The sequence below is a fragment of the Acanthochromis polyacanthus genome, chromosome 19 (assembly GCF_021347895.1).
Source record: "Acanthochromis polyacanthus isolate Apoly-LR-REF ecotype Palm Island chromosome 19, KAUST_Apoly_ChrSc, whole genome shotgun sequence".
Taxonomy (NCBI): domain Eukaryota; kingdom Metazoa; phylum Chordata; class Actinopteri; family Pomacentridae; genus Acanthochromis; species Acanthochromis polyacanthus.
This window is the reverse complement of record NC_067131.1, coordinates 15,523,083-15,544,928: the sequence shown is the minus strand read 5'-3', so window position 1 is coordinate 15,544,928 and position 21,846 is coordinate 15,523,083. Positions and strand designations below refer to the sequence as shown.

The 21,846-nt window shown below is 40.1% G+C and overlaps 2 protein-coding genes across 4 annotated transcripts; one reads left to right on the top strand and one right to left on the bottom strand.

The window, feature by feature from the left end:
- Positions 1-8,661: 8,661 nt before the first annotated feature.
- lyrm1 (LYR motif containing 1) lies at positions 8,662-12,043 on the bottom strand. 2 transcript variants are annotated; one of them, XM_022212609.2, is made up of 5 exons: positions 11,937-12,043; positions 10,170-10,360; positions 10,020-10,080; positions 9,259-9,290; positions 8,662-9,151 (listed from the first exon to the last, which is right to left on the bottom strand). In XM_022212609.2, exons 2-5 carry the CDS (start codon positions 10,326-10,328, stop codon positions 9,038-9,040), a joined length of 366 nt encoding a protein of 121 aa, XP_022068301.1. In that variant the 5' UTR covers positions 10,329-10,360; positions 11,937-12,043; the 3' UTR covers positions 8,662-9,037. The 2 variants fall into 2 exon arrangements, with proteins under 2 accessions (XP_022068301.1, XP_022068300.1); XM_022212608.2 differs by having other exon boundaries at positions 10,170-10,341; positions 11,937-12,042.
- A 330-nt stretch (positions 12,044-12,373) lies between these two features.
- Positions 12,374-21,821, top strand: dcun1d3 (defective in cullin neddylation 1 domain containing 3). Of its 2 annotated transcripts, XM_022212606.2 has the most exons (5): positions 12,374-12,785; positions 13,875-13,941; positions 15,046-15,096; positions 15,259-15,803; positions 19,762-21,821. In XM_022212606.2, exons 4-5 carry the CDS (start codon positions 15,370-15,372, stop codon positions 20,303-20,305), a joined length of 978 nt encoding a protein of 325 aa, XP_022068298.2. In that variant the 5' UTR covers positions 12,374-12,785; positions 13,875-13,941; positions 15,046-15,096; positions 15,259-15,369; the 3' UTR covers positions 20,306-21,821. The 2 variants fall into 2 exon arrangements, with proteins under 2 accessions (XP_022068298.2, XP_022068299.2); XM_022212607.2 differs by lacking the exon at positions 15,046-15,096.
- The last annotated feature ends 25 nt before the right edge of the window (positions 21,822-21,846 follow it).

Here is a 21,846-nt window from a genome sequence, read left to right as displayed (position 1 = left end):
ATGTTCTGACTAGTGTGACTATTTTGTCTTTTCACAAATATTGTATGAATTGTGACATATTTGAAATGTGTAAAATGTGCATTCTGTCATAAAGGACGGACCAGATGACTTAAGGTGGAACACATTGTGCCAACTTCTCCACAGGATCTTCAACCTGAGTCTACAGCTGGGGCGGGTGCCTGCTCTATGGAAAACATCCTGTATCGTACCGGTACCAAAAATCAAATGTCCGGCTGAACTAAATGACTACAGACCTATTGCTCTGACCTCACACATCATGAAAACTCTGGAGCGGCTGGTTTTTACGTCTCCTAGGGCTTGAGGTCAAAGACAAACTGGATTCCCTGCAGTTTGCTTACAAAGAACACGTTGGAGTGGATGATGCCATCCTCTTCATGCTTCACCATGCCCTGTCTCATATGGAGGAACCTGGAGTTTATGTGAGAATCATGTTCTTTGATTTTTCAAATGCATTCAACTCCATCCAACCCCCCATCCTCAAAGACAAGCTCACAGAGATAGGAGTGGATCCTTCCTGTGTTTCATGGATCACAGATTACCTGACAGGAAGGCCACAGTTTGTCAGGCTGGGGAACTGTGTTTCTGGGACATTAATGAGTAGTACTGGGGTCCACAAGGAACAGTCCTGGCTCCATTCCTGTTCACACTGTATACATCTGACTTCAAATACAGCACTGAGACCTGCCACATTCAGAAATACTCTGATGACATTGCTATCGTGGCATGTATCAGAAATGGACATGAAGCTGAATACAGAGATCTGATAAGTGCCTTCAGTGACTGGAGTCACAAAAACTGCCTGCTACTCAACGCCTCAAAGACAAAGGAAATGATCATAGATTTCCGCAGATCCAAACCCCCTCTTCTTCCAGTGAACACTTGTGGCGTGGACATCGAGATGGTGACATCATATAAATATTTAGGTGTCCACCTTGATAATAAGTTGGACTGGTCTACAAACGTAGACTTCATCTACAAAAAGGGCCAGAGCCGACTTTATTTCCTCAGAAGACTTCGATCACTAGACATCTGCAGTAAGATGCTGCAGATGTTTTATCAGTCTGTGGTAGCAAGTGTCCTGTTTTATGCTGCAGTCTGCTGGGGAGGCAGCATAAAACAGAAGGATGCAAGGCGTCTGAACAAACTGATTAAAAAAGCTGGCTCTGTGGTTGGAATTGGAATGAACACATTGGAGGATGAGGTAGAGAGACGGACACTGAGCAAGATGGAGGCCATTCTGACAAACATGGATCATCCACTTCACATCTGCCTCAATGAAGAACGAAACATCAGTGGACGGCTCCTATCCCTGCGCTGCAAGACCGAAAGGTTTAGGAAATCTTTCTTGCCATCAGCAGTCAGGCTATTCAATTCAAAATTAAACAGATAAGAACCCTGACAACTGAATTTCCCTTCGGGGATGAATAAAGTGATTCTGGTTCTGATTCTGATTCTGATTAAGGAGGGATCAGCAACAAAGTCATTATGGCTGGTACCACAACAGGAATAGATATGGGCAACATGAGCGCAGTTAGAGCATGTTATAAATTAAGTATTTTTACATTTGCATGCAATTTCGCTAATTCTGCTTTAAACTCTCTACATCAACTGTACATTTTCTGTCATTAAAGCCTCTTTCTGACACTTTCAGAACCACTGGATGATGCCAGAGCACCAGCAGGGCATGTTGGCCAGACTTCCCTCCTCCCTTCACTTATATTTGCAACCAGAAAGGTTGTGTACATGAGAGTCAGCATAAAATTAGCTAGTCACAACCATAAACACATTCTAGCATTGTAGGAAAAAAATAGAATTGAGAAGGTGTTGCCACCTGTTCCAATTCAGGTATAACTGTTTCCACGGTCTATTGGACTGGAACAAACGCTGGGATGAACCGAGTTTGTTCACTACCTCAAATTCTTGCATATTGTGCCCTTAAACATCTTTCTCCATGTGCGTCTTGCCACAGAAGAAGGTGACAGTGCTTGCAAAGCAGGCGTAAACTAACTGTGACGTCACCCGTTGGTTTCAACGCCGAGAAAATGAAGCCCGGATTTTGCTACTTCCTGGTCGCCGTTTTGGATTTTTTGGAGCCAGTGACGTAAAAAGCGTCATCAAACAGACTGGACCGGAGAGCAACTAGGGGCAGGATTGGCTGAGGACTCTCTTATCCCACCCACATTTTACCGCAGAGGCTTCTGTTGCTGCCTATCAAGTATAGCCACGCCCCCTGGCTCCGCCAACTTTAACGATTTATTTAAAATTCAGTATTGATTTATTTTAAGATCGGCCACCTGATCTCTCATTTTGACCATGAAAACTAACGGGAAAACAAATCCTGAGCTGTAGAAAATCAGTCTATCAAATTTTATTTTTTCCAAAAATGAATTGGGGTCTATGGAGAAAAAGCTTTTTGGAGCCAACCCTAGCGGACGGCGTGATATTTCAAGTTTTTGACACTTCCGAGTTGGCTTCAATTCTGGAGCCAGATGCTACGTCCACTATATATACAGTCTATGTTGCAAAGCAAAAGATTTCTGATCATCCTGCTGCAACACAACTTCTTTTACCGGTAAAACAGTTGGACTAAAAATATTCTTAGAAAATTATTGAGAAGATTTATTCAATAAATGATAAATACAATATTTTATGGGAAGAACTGCTAGTACAAGCGTGTACAGCACAATAACTGCTCTGGGAGGCTGTACTTAAGCAGGGTGTCCATGTTCAGATGGGGAAATTCACTTGGTTTAGCATGCTAGCCTGCTAACATGTGGTACTTTGCACTAAACACAGATTGCAGCAGTCTATGTCATTAGTTTTACAGGAATTTGTTCAAAAACCATTGTATTGTACAAATTAGATGTCTTGCTGTTGGTGCTACACAAATAGAAGGCATCATTCAAGTTGCTTCAAGTAATTTTTCAATCAGTGGAATAGTTTCAGAGGTATCTGAATCTGGACCAAAGCGGTGGACTGTCAACCACCTATTGTTGTCATCCCCGGAGGCATGCTGTGTTAAAAATGTTAAATTGAGAAGATATATATGAGGTCAAATGACATTTACTGACATATAAATAGCCTTTCGTCATATTGTTTTGATGATAACAATCCAGAGCTCCCAGTGGATTTAAGTCAGGTTTGTGTTTTCACTGCATCAACAGTGGTTCACAGATGCAATATATTACAATATAATATTTACAAAGGATATTCAAATGTGGTTGTTTGTTTGACTGCAGAAGAGGAATTGTACATGTGAAAAATTCTCCTTGCCAATATTTAGTTCAGCCATTCAACAGCTACTGAATTGTTTAAATGAATGAAATCCTAGTACACTCAGAATGATTCTGAAAAAGCGATGAGTCACTTTTGACCATATATATATATATATATATATATATATATAAATGCACAGGGTGATTACCTACTACTATTAATGTTAAAACAGTCTGCTGCCGCCACTGGTCTCCCATCAGTGGTCAATTACAGTGAGGACAGTCATTTATCACAGAGGTAATACAGTCTCCAGAGAGAGAACAGAGGGAGCAGCAGCAGCCCCACACTTTAACCAACCGTAATCACTGTGCATCAGAATTATTTAAGTCTGAAGTGGTAATGAGTGAAATCAAAAATGAGATGACTCACAACTCTTAGCAGAGAAATGCTTATAGTTCAATTTATGTAAAAAAAAAAAAACCTGCATTCGTAATTAAATAGTGGATTTTTATTACTCATTTTCAATGGGTGTTTTTTTTCTCTGAGCATCAAGTTGGTGTCCTATTTAACCTCAAATGGCTGCAGTCTACTCCTACTGGTAAAGTTCAGTCATGGTTCTGAGGTGTGAACTCTCTGAACTACACCAGGCTTCAGTACTAAGTATGGTGTGACCCCTGGTGGATATAGAGTCAAAATAGATAACAGTTTCATGATTATTTTTAGCTGAGCTCAGTCTTTGTTTGGCTGTTGTTTGTCCTCCTATGTATGACTGCTCTGGGGAAGATGCCTCTCAGTGTAACAGATCCCACAGTTTCCAACAGCATCATTCCAGCTTAAATTATCAAATTCTGAGAAAATTTTCTGGTCGGCATTCTCTGAATTTCCTGGGTTTTTTTGTTATAAAAAAAAGTATTTATAAAGATATCTGTGAGATTTTAGCTTGATTTATCAAATATTTTACAGGAACTTTTTTTTTTTCAAAATTTGCACATTAAGACTTACTTTAGACACTTTTTTTGCTTGCATTGAACTTTGAGGCTATATTTGAACGACGATATCTCAGGAACTATTATAGATAAAAGCCTGAAATTTTCTCAGTTTTTTGTCATCATGCCATTGATATGCAATATTGGCAAGTAGATAAAAATACACTCTAATTATGGGTGAGGTTAAAAATGAAGAAAAAAAAGCCATCACGAAAAGTCCCATCTTTGAACACATATAAACAAAATAACCGATTAGTCAACCCGTGATATTTTCTCAACCATAAGTAGTTGCATGTCACAATAATACCAAACAAAACATATGGGATAGCTTTTAACATGAAATACTTGGTCACAGAAATAAAAAGAAAGTTATTTTTGCTGAACTTTCATAAATGATTGAGCAGATATAAACCAGTTACTAAATAATCGAATCCAAGTAGAACAGAGTTCTGGAGTTTCCCAATGGTCCTCACATTATATATTAGAAGTTGTCATCCAAATCTAAAATTTTACATATATCATTTTACATTTCTATAGTTTCAGATAAAAGAAGATTTTAAGCAAATCAGAGATGCTCAGGCAGAAGTCAACTGATGATCTGAGATAGAATATCCCCAACAATACTTTATATCAATGAGATTTTTAGAAAGGTTTTTTCCATTATCAAATTTGAAGGTGTAAAGTTTAGCCTTAACTTGCTTTTAATGTTTTAAAGTTTTGAATATCAACCACAATCATAGTTTATCAGGCAAAATCCAGAGCTAATGCCCAGAGTGGATAATGTCTGTCTGTCCTCACACTGGTTTATTTGTGCACTTTTTGTCCGCACCGTTCTTCAGCTAATTCTGATGTTGTTACCGGCTCACCTTCCCACCGTCTCCTTGTCTGATCCCTCGTCATTCAGCAGATTACTTTACAGACAGTCTCCCTTGAGGATTCCTTTACAAACCCTATTTTCTGTGTGCGTCACTCACTAGGTCCTGTAGCAGCCATGTAGATCTGTGACTGAAACATATATCCACTCCTTCTGTCTCTTCCCTGCGGTGTGAGGACAGAATACTGTCTATGTAGGACAGGTTACTTCCGTGTTTAAACCAAGGCCATTCAGTTGGGCCAGGGCTCTGTTCGCTTGCCGGATGCCTGAGGTTGTGTCCTCCTGTGTCAGCCACTGGTCTGACCTCTGGCGTTCACTGGGCTCCATCATGTGGCTGCATGCAGGTTAATGTGTCGCTGGAGGACAAACAGAATGACCTCGAAACGTCCTAGAAGAGAGGAGGCGTTGCTCGTCAAGGTGGCTCCGACCAGACAGTGAAATTAAAATGACGTGATGAAGTCTGTGGGTTGTGGGGTGTTACAGCTCAGTGGTATTCAGCTCTGTACCGTATCACCAGAGGACTGAACTGTAAACGTGCGTCCCACTGAGATCATCAGAGGTCATATTTGCTGATCCACATTTTTGATTTTCCACTTATTGCTGGGAAAAGTAGAGCAGAACATAGGACATGCTTTAATCCCCACAGAACACAACACCTACAGAGGGCTTTTCAAGTACTTCTGGGTTTTAGCCAGCTTATTGGAATGCACCAGGTTACTGAAATGGAATCCAATTATTTCTGCAAGTTCCATGGCTCTTAAAAACACTGAACTTACATGTATCTTGTACTCTTTTGCTGTTTCAGAATACTAATTTCTACAACAAATTAAATCCAGATAGTTTACTCTTTTTAGTAAATTGCAACAAAGAGAATTTGTTCTCTTGGAATATTGATTTAAAGTGACATCTTTTAGAGAAGGAGGGAACAATTGCACCATTATTCATCAGTGACAACATTAAAACCACCTGCCTATTACTGTGTAAGCCCCACCTTATGCTGCCAACAGCTCTGACCCACTGGGTCATGGATTATTATTCTCTGGGGGTATCTTGTGGTGTCTGGGACATCTGCAAGGATTCTCTGCGTCCTGTATGTTTTAGAGTGCAGCCTCCATGGATTGGGCTTGCAGATGCTTGGTCAGATTGGGATCTGGGGAGTTTGGAGGTACTTTGCCAACATCTTGGGCTCTTGGTTGTGTTCCTCGAGCTGTTCCTGAGCAGTTTTTGTGGGGCGGTGGGGCGTGTTGCTGCTGTCGGGGAGCACTGTCGCCATGAGGGGGTGTGCTTAGTCTGCAGCAGTGTTTAGATGCGTGGTCTGAGTCCAAATAGCATCCTCATGAATGCCAGGATCCAAGGTTTCCCAGCAGAGCATTGCGTTGTAATGAGATGATCGATATTGTTTGCTCCACCTGTCAGTAGTTTTATTGTTGTGGCTGCTTGGTGTACATACATTAGCGTTCAAAAGTTTGGGATCGTCCAATCAATTTCACGTTTTTCTTGAAAACCCACACTTTTATTCATGTGCTAGCATAATTCCACAAGGGTTTTTCTAATCACCAATTAACCTTTCAACACCGTTAGCTAACACAATGTAGCATTAGAACACAGGAGTGATGGTTGCTGGAAATGTTCCTCTGTACCCCTATGGAGATATTCCATTAAAAATCAGACGTTTACAGCTAGAATAGTCACTTACTACATTAACAATCTCTACACTTTATTTCTGATTAATTTAATGTTTTTTCATTGAAAAAAACAGCTTTTCTTTCAAAAATAAGGATGTTTCTAAGTGACCCCAAACTTTTGAACAGTATTGTAGATATTGTACAAGCAAAAGTGAGTCCATATATGTTATACAAGCACTGCTATCAGTGAATACCCCACATAAAATGCAATTTAATGTCATAAATGAGACAGTGTCCTTTAAACATAACAGGATTTTCTCATTTAAAATAGAGCATAACATTTCTACACTATTTCCCAAATTATAGTAACATGACTAAATGGTTAATGGTCTGTACTGAAAAGATACTAGTCAATTAGAGCACACATCATACTGAATATGAGCCACTGACCCCACCTGCAGGTCACTGCTACTATTGTCAGTGTCTGAATTATTTCTAGACGGACCTGAAAGCAATGTACAAACCAAGCTGCTCTTCACCACACTATGGAAAGGATAGAGTTAGGCAAAGAAAATATTTACACAGACCTGATATTCTGTAGAAGTCTGTGCTATTTTCTAATAAGATCTGAAATACAGTTTGCAGCAATCCAAAAGAGTAGAATAGCTTTCTGATTCTGACTGTTGGTTTGAGTGAAAATCCAAAAGAATGAATTTAGAACAAGTTATAATGAGGACTTTTTTCCATAGTCAATATCCATCGGAATAAGCTTAAATCAACAATGATTGTTAAAATAAAACTATGAACATAAAAAAGCGAATACCTTTGCTTGCACTTTGTTAATATACACTTTGATGAACATGTTCCAACATCATGTTCATCGTCTCGTTAAAGAACATGAAATTACTCTAATTCACACTAATTTTCAATATGATGGCAGAAAAAATATCACACATGTGAATCTGATTCCTGTCTGTAGGAAGCTTTCCTTCGCACAAATTAAAGATAACGGGGTGAGAGGAGGATGCTGAATAGGTAAATGTTTAGTTTAATCGAGGCAATCTCGGTTATATCCTCACTACTTTACATGCTAACCTTCAGTCTATAGACAAATGTTGTATATTGTTGCCAAAATCTCCAGTACAGCAGTTAATCATGACTTCCTTCCTAAAAAGAAGCAAATCTCTTATATTTTTAGACCAGATATTCAAGTGTGTAAGTGTGAAATCTAAGTGTAGCGTAGTTTAACTGTTAACATCTCGCCTCTCCTTCTGCAGCCTCCTCAGAGCAGACAATCTGTCACATCATGTGCTTGAGTGTTTAAAAAATAAAAAAGGAAGGCGTTTAGATTCAGTTTGAGGCACGTTTACCACAGTTTGCAATTCTGGAACAAACTCCATCTGCTGATGATAAGATCTGTGACATGATCAAAACCACCAGAACAGCTTCTCCATGGTCTTTGTGGCGATATTCGTGTCTCAGTGCCATCTACACTATTTAAAGCAAACAGGTGCTTCATGCTATTACTGCATGTGCTTTCTGTAGACGTCTTAGAGACAGAGACGTACATAAAAGGCCTTTTGACTGTTTTGTACCTTCCTCTTTAAGTTTTATGACTTCAGTGGAAGAACATCATCATGCACTAAAATAGCCCTGAATTTTTTTTATTTAGCTGTCTCTGTAGCGCTCAGTTCAGATTTTGTGAATAACAAGGAAGGTCACCTGCATGGGAATAAATTTGAGCTTAAACTGATCTCTCATTTTCTGCTTGTGAAACCATTATCCGTTAAGGAACTGTCACCTTTCTCACGTCTCTGTTGCATCTTTTCACTAAAACTATATTTCTTTAAAAAAAACAGACATTCAGAAATTTTAATTATATCTCAGGAGAGATGGTCTGTTAACACATTTTGATCAAATATGCAGCCAAGCGTCAGTCTCAGAATAACAAAATTGATTTTATTTCATTGAGAATTCAATCACTGGGCTTCATGATGAGACCACATACTGAACGGGTCAGAAATTCCTCACATCAAGACACTTTATTACTCAGATGAACAATAATCAGTATTTAGACATAAGTATAAATAAGATATACAACTTGATTTAGACATTTGAAACATCCCCTACAATTACAACTCATGTTCATGGTAAAAAAAAAAAAAAAATGAAAAGTGGCTTTTCCCTGAATGATGAGCGTTCTTGCATCAGTGAGTGCGTGCTACAATTCAGCGCACAAGATCAGCTTGTGACTGCACTCTAGTTTCCTGTCCTTGGTAACTTGAACTCTTGGCGGGGATCAAGGATATCAAGCATCAGGTCTCGTCATGTGACTGTAAGTAAATTGGCTTGGCCTGCTTCCTCAGGCGCTGCTGTGCTCGCAGCTTCCTGCCCTTCTGTGTTGCCAGCCCCAGCGGTGGTAAGTAGGTCTATGGAGCAATCAGAGAATATAATACAGTAATAACATCAAATATCTCAACCAAACAGAAAGAATGTTTCATTTTTAATCTGTATATAACATATGGTTATTACTTACAGCCCTTGGATATGGGTTCCTATAATGTAGACCTGTAAAATAACAAGGTGTCAGTGACAGATGTTAATATCATATCAACCACTAAGGTGGCTACAACAATCTAAGGCAACAAAATTTCACCTTTGAGTGGAAAATTCCATTTGCCCACAGCTAAAGCTAAATAATCTCTTCTAATGTAACAAAAACAAAACATCAAGCATGCAGGAGCATAACACTGAACTGATCTTATTTGCACCAGTTATTACAGCAGGCTTGTATTTCTCTTGATGAATGATAATCGAGCTTGTGCTGATAGTTCTGCTTTTTCTGCAGTGTACAAAGATTATTTTGTCATAAACTTTCAGATCAGTGTTTACTCCTGTGCTCACTCATGCTGAAACACAAGACTTTCAGCTAAAGGTGCTCAGTCACCCCATGAAAGATGCTTCATCACACTGGTTGACACGGCTGTCAAACAACCTGCCGGGATGACATCTGCTCTAAATGACCAAAAATTAAAGAAACGTTGTACGAGCATCTGAAAGTAGCATGACTTCACAAGTCAGCATCTTTTGGATGTTTCATTAAATTTGGCCCACTTCCCCACTCAGGATGCTTATTTATGACTTCAGGATAAACAAGACCTAAACCATAAAAGCACCCTGAAACTCATGGAAAGCAAAAAACAAAAAATAGTGCTACTTTAAACTGTTACTGTGGACCTTTGCCTGCACAGGAAGAAGTGTAGTTCAGAAAAACTTGCAGTATCTTTCCACTCTTACCTATTTCTATCCTTGCTTCACATTCTTCTATACACTTCTTTATTGATTCTTGATCCGTGAGCTGAAAACAAAGGACTGAGGATGAGTCTTACAACATGATAGAAAACTACTACTAGTGTTTTTACATTTCTGTTCGATTGTTTTTCACACCTGCTGGTTCTGTCTGAACAGAGTGTGGGCCTCCTGAACTATGTACTTCCTCTCAGTCTCTGTGTCACTTGTAACACCGCTCTGCGCCTGCCAGGTTCGGGCGATGCGAATCACACGCCTGTATAGCGACAACACTGTACTGCGAGTGGAGGCCGTCATCAGGGCTCAAAATCTGAGAAAACAACAGATGCCTGCACAATGAAGGCAATGAAAGGAGGGAACATTACAAATCCTAGTGATTGTATTTTATTGTCCATTTTGTGCTTCCCGACCCAATTTAATACATTTGTAAAACTTATTCTTGTAATGAGATCCATCGAAATGCCTGGAGGGTGGGCTCATTTAGTTAAAAGATTTTAAATTTTCTTTCGTTTGGTATTTGATTTCTTTCTATTAAGTATAGTCTATACACCAACTTAATGTGGCAGGGTCATTATTTGCCCAGAGACCACAAAAATCAGACAGTTCTACACGAGAATGAAACAGAAAGTGTCACAAGAAGTTTGTGGAAATTTAATTTAAGCAAAACCTCATGTAATTTTATATTTACTAATATGTATCATGTGAAAAAAATGAACAAACACAAAACAACAAAGCTGCCCCTCTGCCTGCATGACGGGGCAACAGGATTTGTTAGCACATTTTTCATGACTTCGAGGAAAAATTAACAATCTCATTTATTGTTCTGGTAGGAAAGGGTTAAATTTAGACAGATGTGGCTCTAAAGAACACTACTTTTGGCAACTGACTACAACAGGCCATCTTAAAATGCTACTTCATTTAAATGAAACGATGCCACAGATGACAAAAGACAAACAACAAAAGGGAGTGTTGACGCTGAGCCAGGCACTTAAATGTCCACAACTTCACTAAGAGGTTATTTCAGACATCATGGTATGACAGAAAATCTGCTTGCATGATGCTCTAGTGTTCAACATGATCCTGTCCCCTAAAATGTCCACCAACTTCACCATACCCTTCAGGAAATGTGGGACAAACCTCAAAAAGCCACCACCGACAATCTCATTATCTTTATGCGTCACAGATGTGTGACTCATTACTGACTTCTGATTTCTGATCAGTGGCACCATTATTTCAAATACAGGGCATACGTATTTGCTTCATGGCATCCGTTCCGTTGTTGAGATGGTGTGCGCAGAACAAACAGATATTCAACATCGCTGTGTTGAACAGAAGGGACAGAATTTGATCGAATATTACCCACTGTTTTAAAACATTTTTCAGTGTAATATAGGACATAACTTGTTGGTGTTGTACTTCAGTTTTGCTGATAAATTTGCAGTTAATAAAACTACCAAATCCAGTAGAGAATCATAGACATTTGGGGCCCCTGTAAGTCTAGTTTCTCTGTTTGACGAGTCTGGTCTGTTGTCCAGCTTTTAGTGTTCCTTTTATTCAACGCTAGATGCCACTAAAACCAACACTGAGCTGTTTCCCAAACTGTTACATGACTCACTATAAGGTATTAATTGTATGTTCTGGTAAGTGTCGCCATAAACGGAGGTCATACAACGATGCTATTAGAGCATTTGTACTCCTTAATCTTTCCCCAACAGACTACTTTAGCATCACTTGTAAACACTAAGCTAGCTATCCTTGAACCTCATTTTGACAGCACAAATTGAGTTATCTTCAAGCAAAGGACGTAGATTTAAATAACAACGATATCAGTGTCAGTCACATAAACAACTCATATTTTCGTTGTCGCTACTCACATTTTGTTTACCATTACAAAACTTGACCTACCGACTGTGTAAGGAGAAGAGGCTAGTTTGGCAGCAGCTTGCTGGGGCAGCAGTAACACAGCTGTCGCATAATGATGACGTTTCCCCTGAGCTGCCTGCTAATCGGGAAGAAGCGAATAAACACATAAATATAAAAGAGTACTTCTACTTTCAGTCGTGAATAAAGTTGCAGCTGTCTCACTTATTTAAATTACCAGAAAAATATCGATACCCACTGTTTATATGCTCGATTTTAGCCTTTTAATCTGAGTTATAACGGGGTTGTGACACATTTCCCAATATTGAATTTTATTCTCTCAGTGATCTTATAAAATGTCATCGCCAAAACACGTGCTTTAGTTCGTGTTTTTATGATAACTTGTCCATCTGTATTACAAACACTTAACTTAGTTAAAACTGAGAGATGTATCTTATCGTCGCTCAGATGGAGATCAGCTGTTGGTCGCTTGTAGGCAGGGAGGAAGTGATGCAGGAAAATGTCCATAATGTAGCTACACTCAATGACTAAAAGGGGGAAGCACAAAGAAATTGGCTGCTTTAGTCCGAGATGGTCTTTTAACTCACTCCAGAGAGCGAACACAATAGAAAATGGATTCAAAAGCAAACTCCTTTTGCTAGCTGGTAACTTATTTTTTTCTAAAGGCTGAAAAGAATTCGACATTGATGTGGAAGTTTTTTTTTGTCAGCTGCCAGCTAGTTAGCTAGCAATCTGAGTTAACGCGACGAGTTTGCCTCAGTTCGTTTCTGGTCGTATATGGTATTTCGGCCAACTTATTTAACTATTTAATTTGTACTGGCATTCCCGAAGTGATGTACATCCAAATTCCACACAAGAGAATTCTCCAAAGAGGTAAGTTTCTTTACGAGGAGCTTTGCGGTATTTCTCGATGTCTTAATCGAAAAAGACCTAGCATAGCCGATAGCTAACTTTTAGTTAACCGAGCTGATGCTAGCTAGCTATGGCGACGTCGCCCCGGCCAAGCAGTTCGGATGTTAAATGGCCCGGTGACGGTGATGTGTTGTGGGACCACAACAATTTAACAACACGCACCATTTAAAGTAGCGTGTAATTGTGTAAATAAGCAGCTGTAAATGATAACCAACACTCTGTTTACATGACATTTCGGAGTGTTGTACATGTGCTGTTAAGCCCACTTGATCCTGTTTGTGCTCGACACTTCGTAACAGACATAACTTGTTAAAATAGTGCTGATGTTAGTTGAGCTCCGTAAACAGATTTAACTTTAAATGTCCTTTGACGAGAGTGTTGCAGTGTTCGTGGTGTAGCTTAACTTTATCTGGGACAGTTTTAGGTTGAGCTAACAAGCTGGTTAATCTAACGGATTGGTTACTTGATTACTTAGTGTTTACTTAAGTGTCATGCTATCTTATTGAGGATGATGTTTAGCTAAAATTTTAATGTAATAAGTAGGCCTTCAGACGTCCATCTCATGTTGGTGAGGTGAAGTTGGCCTGATTAGACCTGTGAGAGATTTGCCCATACATGTCCACTGATGATCAGTGCAGGCGTTTACTGAACACGGATTGTCTTATTATTGTAAGGCCAAGGATGATGGCTCGACACAATCAGTGATCGCCGAAATGAGTAGAAGTTGCTTTGAACAGAAACCAGAAGTTGTGGGTTTTACAGTAGAGCCGATGCAAGACTAAGCAAGTCTGCCCTCACCTGACGATATATATGAAGTCTTAGAACAAGAGATGTAAAAGTCTTGCTAGTGCTAAATATATTTTCGATGAAAATACTATGAACCATCTCTGCAGTTATAAATCAGTTACTGAATAATCCTGCAACAGGGTAAACTGTTTGGTCGTGCTCAAATTACATATTCATAGCATGTTGACAAAAATAGTCCTGCAGGTTTGGGAATGATGAGCTATCACTTTCTGCTTATGATGACAATATAATGTGTCTTTTCAGCACTGCGGATGTCAAGGTCACAGTGATGGAGCAGGATAGAAAGACAATGCCATCTGAAGGACTGTCTGTAAGTACTATCCTAATCAGCTACTTTATTATCAAACACATGATCGCCTCATACATTTGTGTGTGTAGATGTGACAGCAGAAACATTAACTGCAGGAACATGTACAGATAAAACCAGGTTATGTTGAGCAAATGGGTAGATAAAAGCAGAGAATACTTCTTTGCAATTTGTTCAGTATCTTATGTCCATATCTTTCTGTTTTTTTTTACACTCACTTGTCAGCCACAATCTCGGTTACCACTGTAGTGTTTATTGGGAATATTTAGAAATGGACTTTCCAGACATCTCACAACTTCTACCAAGGCAGTGTTCAGCGTCACATCATTTCCCTTATCTGTTCAGTGCACATTTCTGCAACCTTAAAAGAATTGAATACCATAAAAAGGAACATAAATAACCAAGTAGTCATGTCAACGCTTTTTAAATCTCAATTTCAATTTCTAATCTGAAGAAGCTCTTGTACATATGTTCTACTGCCAAATGTTGGAAGTAATTCCATAAATAACTGGCCTACATAAAGTCCATGTAATAAAAGAAATGCTGTAATTGTCATAGAAAAGATATTGCAGTTTTAATAGACACTCTTAGTAATATCATGGTCTTGGCTGATGGTTGCTGTTTCAGTAAGTTCATCCTTTGTGTGCTTGCATTTTTGGCGTCTGCTGCCATTACTGCTGGTGTATAGTAAAGTATGTTCTTCCTATTATAAAACTTCCTCTGTTGAATTCTGTTTTCACTTCTTGTACCAAGAAAGATAGACACGGCCAAATGTACACCTCCCATTTGTATGGAGAAAAATAAATAATAAAATTAAAATTAAAAACGCAATGAGGCTAGTAAGGTGTATGATGAAATTAATGTATAGAAATGTTGTGATATTTTCATTCTCTGCTGTGGAAACTTTGGTGGCACCAAAAAAACCCAAACTTTTAATATTATATATATCTTTTGTCTCAACACAAACATAGTTTTACTGCAGTGGTTTCTTTGGTTACAAGTGAAGTTTTTCTTGTATTTTTTTGATCAAGGTTTCTTTGGTAATGTGCCCTGTGGAAACATTGTATGTATACCTATAGACTGTTGTTTTCTCTGGTCACTTTTTAGGGATTTTAAGTCTGCTAATTGAAGACCTGGATCTTGGCAGATTTGGCACAGGTAGCTTAGCATCTTGACCACCAGTGTCCAAAAAAAAATCCCTCCATTTTGAGTTTGTTCCATTAATGTTTACACTTTTAACTTTTATATTGTGGACAAGACTGATACATTTTGGAGCTACTTTCCATGATAGTTAACAGTTTTTCTTGTTCCTCACCTCAGGCTTGAGGGTATGTTGAGACGTCTCGCCAGGCCAGAGCAGAGGCGTCTAGGCGGTTCGGACGGGGACTGAAGGCGAGGAGGAAAGGCAGAAGAGGGACCAGGGAGAAAGACATGGGCCAGTGTGTCACCAAGTGTAAGAATCCGACGTCCTCCCTCGGCAGTAAGAGTGGAGACAAGGAGAGCAGTTCCAAGTCCCACAAGAAAGGTGGCAGTGCTGGTGGTGGGGGCCACAAAGAAGAGCCGAGTGCCCCGTGTAGCAAAGCCACCAGTGAGCTGTCAAATGGCACCAAACCCTTAGAGGTTACAGTGGAGACGCCCGTCATTCCTGCTTTGGGGCCATGCAAGGATGAGCGTTCGGACGGAGATGGGCTGTCAATGCTGCGCATTGAGGAGCTGTTCTGCTGCTACAAGGATGAACAGGAAGACAACATCTTGGAGGAGGGCATGGAGAGGTTTTGTAATGATCTATGCGTGGACCCAGCAGAGTTTCGTGTGCTTGTTCTGGCCTGGAAGTTTCAAGCAGCCACCATGTGCAAGTTTACAAGGTAAGGTGGAGATTAGGGAATGGGGCGTGTTGTTTATACTGGCGTTTGTTGATCAGGATAAACTAGCATGACTACTGCTCATGAACTTGCTCTAGTTGAACATTTCATATGGGTACAGATGTGTGCCTTTGTCAGATAACCAAAAAAAAACAGCATTTTACCACTATCTGCTGCCATTGTATTACCCAACAGGATGACACGTTCAAGTATCTGTCTACATTTATGATGACACTCAGAGTACTACAATTTAGATGCATCAAGCATTCCGCATTTGCTCTAGTATTTGATTGACCATTTTCCTGGGTGTTCAGGTGCATACCATTAGGGCGTTGACTTCCCATGTAAGGTTCCTTTGTTTCATCTCATACCTGAAACTCTCCCTTTGTCTCCCTTCTGCTTCATCATGTCGGACTTGCCATTAATGTTCAAAATGTTAAAAAAAAAACTGTTGGGCTTATTCAGCAAAAGTATTCCTGCTTCATGAAACTGGCCTTTCTCTTCGCTGTACCATACTGTCAACAGTATTACTTCACACTGTCAACACTATTACCTCATGCTGTCAACACTATTACCTCATGTGGCAAACTTTTAAAGGATTCTTCTGGGATGAGGACAATCTCACCTTTTTTTGTTTATTTAATGGTTATGGTCTGCCCGATTTATGTCCTAACCTTTGCTCACTCTACCCCATTCACTCCAGCTGCATAAAATTTCTCATTGCAGTGAATAAATGGCATTAAAGCTGCCATCAGGTTGCCATCGCTACATCAGGACGTAACACTGATAGGAACTCACATCCTACCGGCCTGTACACCTCAGGCTGCTGCTGTCTGCATAGTATAATCTAATCATGCAGCTAAATAGAGTGGGTTGTGGCTTAAAATAGAGGAAATTGCTGGTAATATGATATGATTAGCCAATCTAGAAAGTTTTGAAACCGGTATCATAGAGTTGTCCTAGATCGGATAATCAGACTTTGCGGCTCATGTTGCTCCAGTACCATCTCTCTTCACTGAGCTGTCTCCGTTTCCTGGTGAAGAGATGCCATTCAGATGACCTGTGAAATCTCTTCCTGTATTGTTTCTCCCCCTGAGGTTTCAGTGATCACCACAGTAACGTAACAAGCCGTGGTCGCGAGTTGGAAAAAGGCGATCCATTGTGAACACACTCTGCAGTCATGTTTACATTGAAAACAACAGAGGCAGCAGTGGCGGCTACAGTTTGCTATCTGAGAGCACCTTAAACCCTCCTAAGACAGATTTGCAAGCACAGTGTGCGTGGTGCACCTGCTGCTACGACTGTGGGCCCTGCTAGACAAAAAGATGGAGGGAGGGAGAACTCTTGATGCTGCAGACAAGCGTGTTTTATTGCGATCACAGTATTGTTTGCTAAAATGAAACAAAATGCAGGTTAATGTCAGGTGTGTTAAGAGATAAGTCAAGTTGACATTTAAAAAGACGGAGAGCATTTGCTGTCTTGCTTAAACCAGCTTTGCTGCTATCTTCCGCCTTTAATAATAATATGTGGATATAAACATTTATGACACAGAATTCCACCCTGTCGTTGTGTAACGCTGTACTATAAACCGAAAAGCTGATAAACTCATCCCGCCTAAGGTAGACAGGCTTTACTAACTTTGACTCATGTTGGGGCAGCCCCCTACATGTTGCAAAGCCAGACTGTTGACGCATCTCCACATGATCAGAACACATGAACGCTACTGTAAGTCACTGAGAAAGGCACAGTTTTTCTGACCAGGCCCTCTTCTCTGCACGCCACTGCCGATATCCAATTAAGGAGTTAATCACTTGGACATGATTAGAAAAGTTTGGGTAAATGCCTAAGCTGTTATGTAAATGATAAGAGAAAGCAGCCTGAAATGTTCACATTTAAGTGAAGGTGTAAGAAGGCTATAACAAACAGCTATCATAAATGTCACACTGTTTTCCCCCTTTTACTTACTTTTGTTTTGAGAAGCAGAGGATTTTTTATTAATTACAAGTTCCTATGTTTCCTAATTGGTTCTGCTTAGAGGTGTCACAATATACTGGTTTTAACTTGAACGAAACATTTTAATACCGTAAATAATCCTGTGACTCTTATTATCTGGATGGCACAACACAATTACAGACTCTCCTCACCTCCCTAAACTCATCTTGTCAATTGTAATGTACCACTGTAGAAACAAACCACACAATAAGCAAAGTTAAAGATGAATTTGAGCAATAGCATTATATGTTACAATTCATACTACTGTGTACTCTGTAAGATAGCAGCAGCTGCCCCTCCCTGCTCTGTTTACCATCCAGTCTTTAACAGCGCAGTTGTTCATCCGGCAGTTCAAAGCACTTGCACACTTCTCTCTCTGTGAGGATATTCACAGGAATCTGAGGCTTTTATCCCATCCTTAACATTACATCTGAATAAGTAACCCCAACCACTGTCCTAAACCTTACTGTACTTTTTAACCATAAAACCAAGTCTTAACGGCAACCTCCAGGTCTGAGAAATGAATCCAAGGTGGAAGTGCCAAAAAAGAGTTCCTTGAATGGCCACTTTAGCCTGCTTCCAAACGTGATTCAACTCCCATCGACTTCCATGTGCCCAGTTTTACAGTAGAAATAAACATGTTTGCAGCCTGGTACATAAATGATTTTGGTCTTAATTACCAATATTATTATTCAACTATTTGTGGTATTCATTTTTATATAATGCACCCACTTAAATAATATTAAGGCTTAAAATGATGTATAATTAAGGGTACGGTCACTTTAATTGACAGGTAGGTGACAATATAGGACAGTCCATGGCCTACTGCAACTCTACTCCGCTTCTTTGATCATTTTCGAATTAGCCCGGAGATAGGAAGAGTCAGCATCACTTACAAAGTACATACTGTTCTGTTCAGCATGCATACTGCGACTTCGTCATATATCTGTCGCGGTCTGCAAGTGCGAAATTAGGGGTAATTTGTCTGTGCAATTTCTGTTGGTGGCTCAAGCTTGATTATACTCACGAGAGACACTGATGAATGTGACGCATCTGTGTGGAGGACTGTGAGTCAGAATGGTGAGAAAAGCAATCTGACCTGTGTGCTGCAACAGGATGTAGTAGCACATCCTGGTGTTTTTGGCTAGTAGTATAGGTATTGGAGCACATCCTGAGCTTCAAAACTACTGATCAGTAAACCTATGGGTGACGTCGACAAGCGTTGCGTTTTCATATAGTCAGTGCTTCACACCGATCAAGCGTTTTCAAGGTGTGCCAGAAAATGACAGCCGGCCAACTGGCCTCACTTTACTAAACTGTTTCACTCCCAACATGTAAAACCCAAACTAGTCCTTACAAAGAGAGCCATACAAATCCACACTCCCATGCTCAGTTACTGACTATCAGGTAGGGGCACACAGGAAATAGATCCTGCAGTTACTGTCAGAGATGAATAGGGCTGCCTGCTGCCTGGGTCACTGGTCCCTGCTCCCCTTCTCTGATTTTTAACTCAGCACTTTTCTATCCAGAGGCTTTGGACAATACCACACTCTGGTAACCAACATGTTTCATTGTCAACTGCTGCTTACTGAAGCTCTTTATATTACATTTGACTCTGAAAAGCCTACACTGTTGTAGGGGTCAGATAAAGTATATCTGCCTGAGTCAGGGCCCACAACGCTGAAGTGAAAATAACATTTGCTTAAGTTACAATGCGGAAGTCAATGTTTCAGTAAAGTTTATGATGTGCTTCTTGAACTGCTATGGGCTAATAGTGATTTTATACACGGTTGCTGTGTTGTTTGTATTGGATATTTTTGCAGTGTGATCATGAACCTCTTGCAGATGGGGCTGTTAATTCAGCCTTAGTCTTATGATAAAGGTTATTGTCTAAATGTTATCTCTGAATCTCATCTTGAGTTTATTTTTAATGTTCTGACATTCAGTTCTGTTTTGTTGGTGTCATCAGGAAAGAGTTTGTTGAGGGCTGCAAGGCCATCCAGGCAGACAGCCTCGAGGGTATCTGTTCACGCTTCCCCTGCATGCTGCTGGAGGCCCAGTGTGAGGAGAACTTCAAGGACCTGTACCGCTTCACCTTCCAGTTTGGCCTGGACGCTGAGGAGGGCCAGCGCTCACTGCAGCGGGAGATCGCCATTGCCCTGTGGCGTCTGGTTTTCACACAGGACACACCTGCGATCCTGGAGCGCTGGCTGGACTTTCTGGCGGAGAACCCCTCAGGTATTCGGGGCATCTCAAGGGACACGTGGAACATGTTCCTGAACTTCACCCAGGCTATCGGGCCCGATCTGAGCAACTACAGCGAGGACGAGGCCTGGCCCAGCCTCTTTGACACCTTCGTCGAGTGGGAGTTGGAGCACCGGAAAAAAGAGGAGGAACAGGCACTGATGGCAAAAGAGGAAGAGGGGAGGTGTACTGAGACAGAGTGTTCCCCCACTACAGATAGACTTGAAACAGAGGGAAGCCGCGGCTCACAGACGTGGGGGGGCCACTGACCAGGAAAAAAATAAATATTTGTAAGTGAGAGAAGGATATGACCTATAAGTGAACTGTATATCTGTGAATCATTGGATGAATATTAGTATTACCATTACAGCTGTTCATTTCGCTCTCCTTTTCTGTTGGGGTGGGATTTCTGCTTTGCAACTTTTTTTTTTTTTTTTTTTTGTTTTTGAAAGGGCTCTGCGAACTGTTATGTTTTAAGCACTTCTATTTAAGTTATTGTTTTACTTTTTCTCCTCCCATAAGTGTTTTTTAGCAATTGGACATGTGGTCCACTTTAATGTACACCTGCCTACCATAACCCCGCAGTGAGCTCACTAAAAGCTTGGTTTTAAAAACAGGCAACAGAAAGCCATAACCTTTTCCCACAATTATCACGTAAACAATTTTGATCTGGTAACATGGTAAAAGAAATGGTTTATTTTAAAGAAGAAGGGAAATCTGGTAGCCTGTCTACAAATAATTTCTTACTACCAAACATAAGATTTACCATAAAGGTCAGTGAGTGAAGATGATCTTGATTGGACTAATTTTGTTTGATTGTATGCTTTTTATCTTGCAGTGCTGTGAAGATGAGTTGGTTGCACTTGTATTGCCTTCACAACTGTTGGCCTGCAATTACGAGGCAAACAGTAATGATTACAATTCTGTCACAAGGGCATTTTTATTTGTAAAAATAATACAAATGACAAATAGATTTGTATGCATCAACATCCACTTAAAATCTGAGTTGGTTTCCATGGTAACAGCCCCACCCTCTCTTCTGTGTTGAGTGTTTTTGAGTGCTACTAGTGCAGTGAGCAGCTTAGCTTGTTTAAGCAGCTGCTGTGCTCCCTTTTTGACCTCTAGCATCCACCATATTGATGTCCACTTATTTTCAATACCACACAATGATGCTGGCTATTCTCAGCTGCCTCGTTGATCTCGTTTTAGGAAATCTGCATCACAATAGATTAGCTACAGAAAGGTCTTTGGTCATTTCTGGACAGAAAATGCCTAAACCTGCGATTCTTTCAGGACTATTACACTGGGCAAAAAAAGCTTATATTGTTTACCTTCAGGAGTTTGAATCTTCACATCCTTGAACTGCTATACAAAAGAGAAAAAAAAGTGTGCACACTTCACAAATGATGTTGACTGCTGCTGGTGATGGTTGTAATGAATTGCACAAAAAGCAACAGCATGCTAATTTGCTATACTTTGGAACGCTTTGCAGAGAGATTGATGTCAACCACATTTTTTTTTTTTTTTTTGCCCCTATTCGAAACCTCTTCTCCAAACTGTAGATTGATCTTAAGTATAGCCTAGGGTCTTTTGAGGATGAGTGACTGAGTGTTAATTAGACATTCTGGTTAATCAAGAGTCTGTGATAGGGGTTCAGTGTAAGAGGGTGGCCATAGCCTGATCTGTTGGGTTTACATCAACAATGGTTTTATTTCAGACACCTTTTGCCCTCTTTTTATATAAAATGTATTGATTTATAATAAATAAAAACAGTGTTGAATTTTTGACCATGAAAATCTGTGTGATTTTT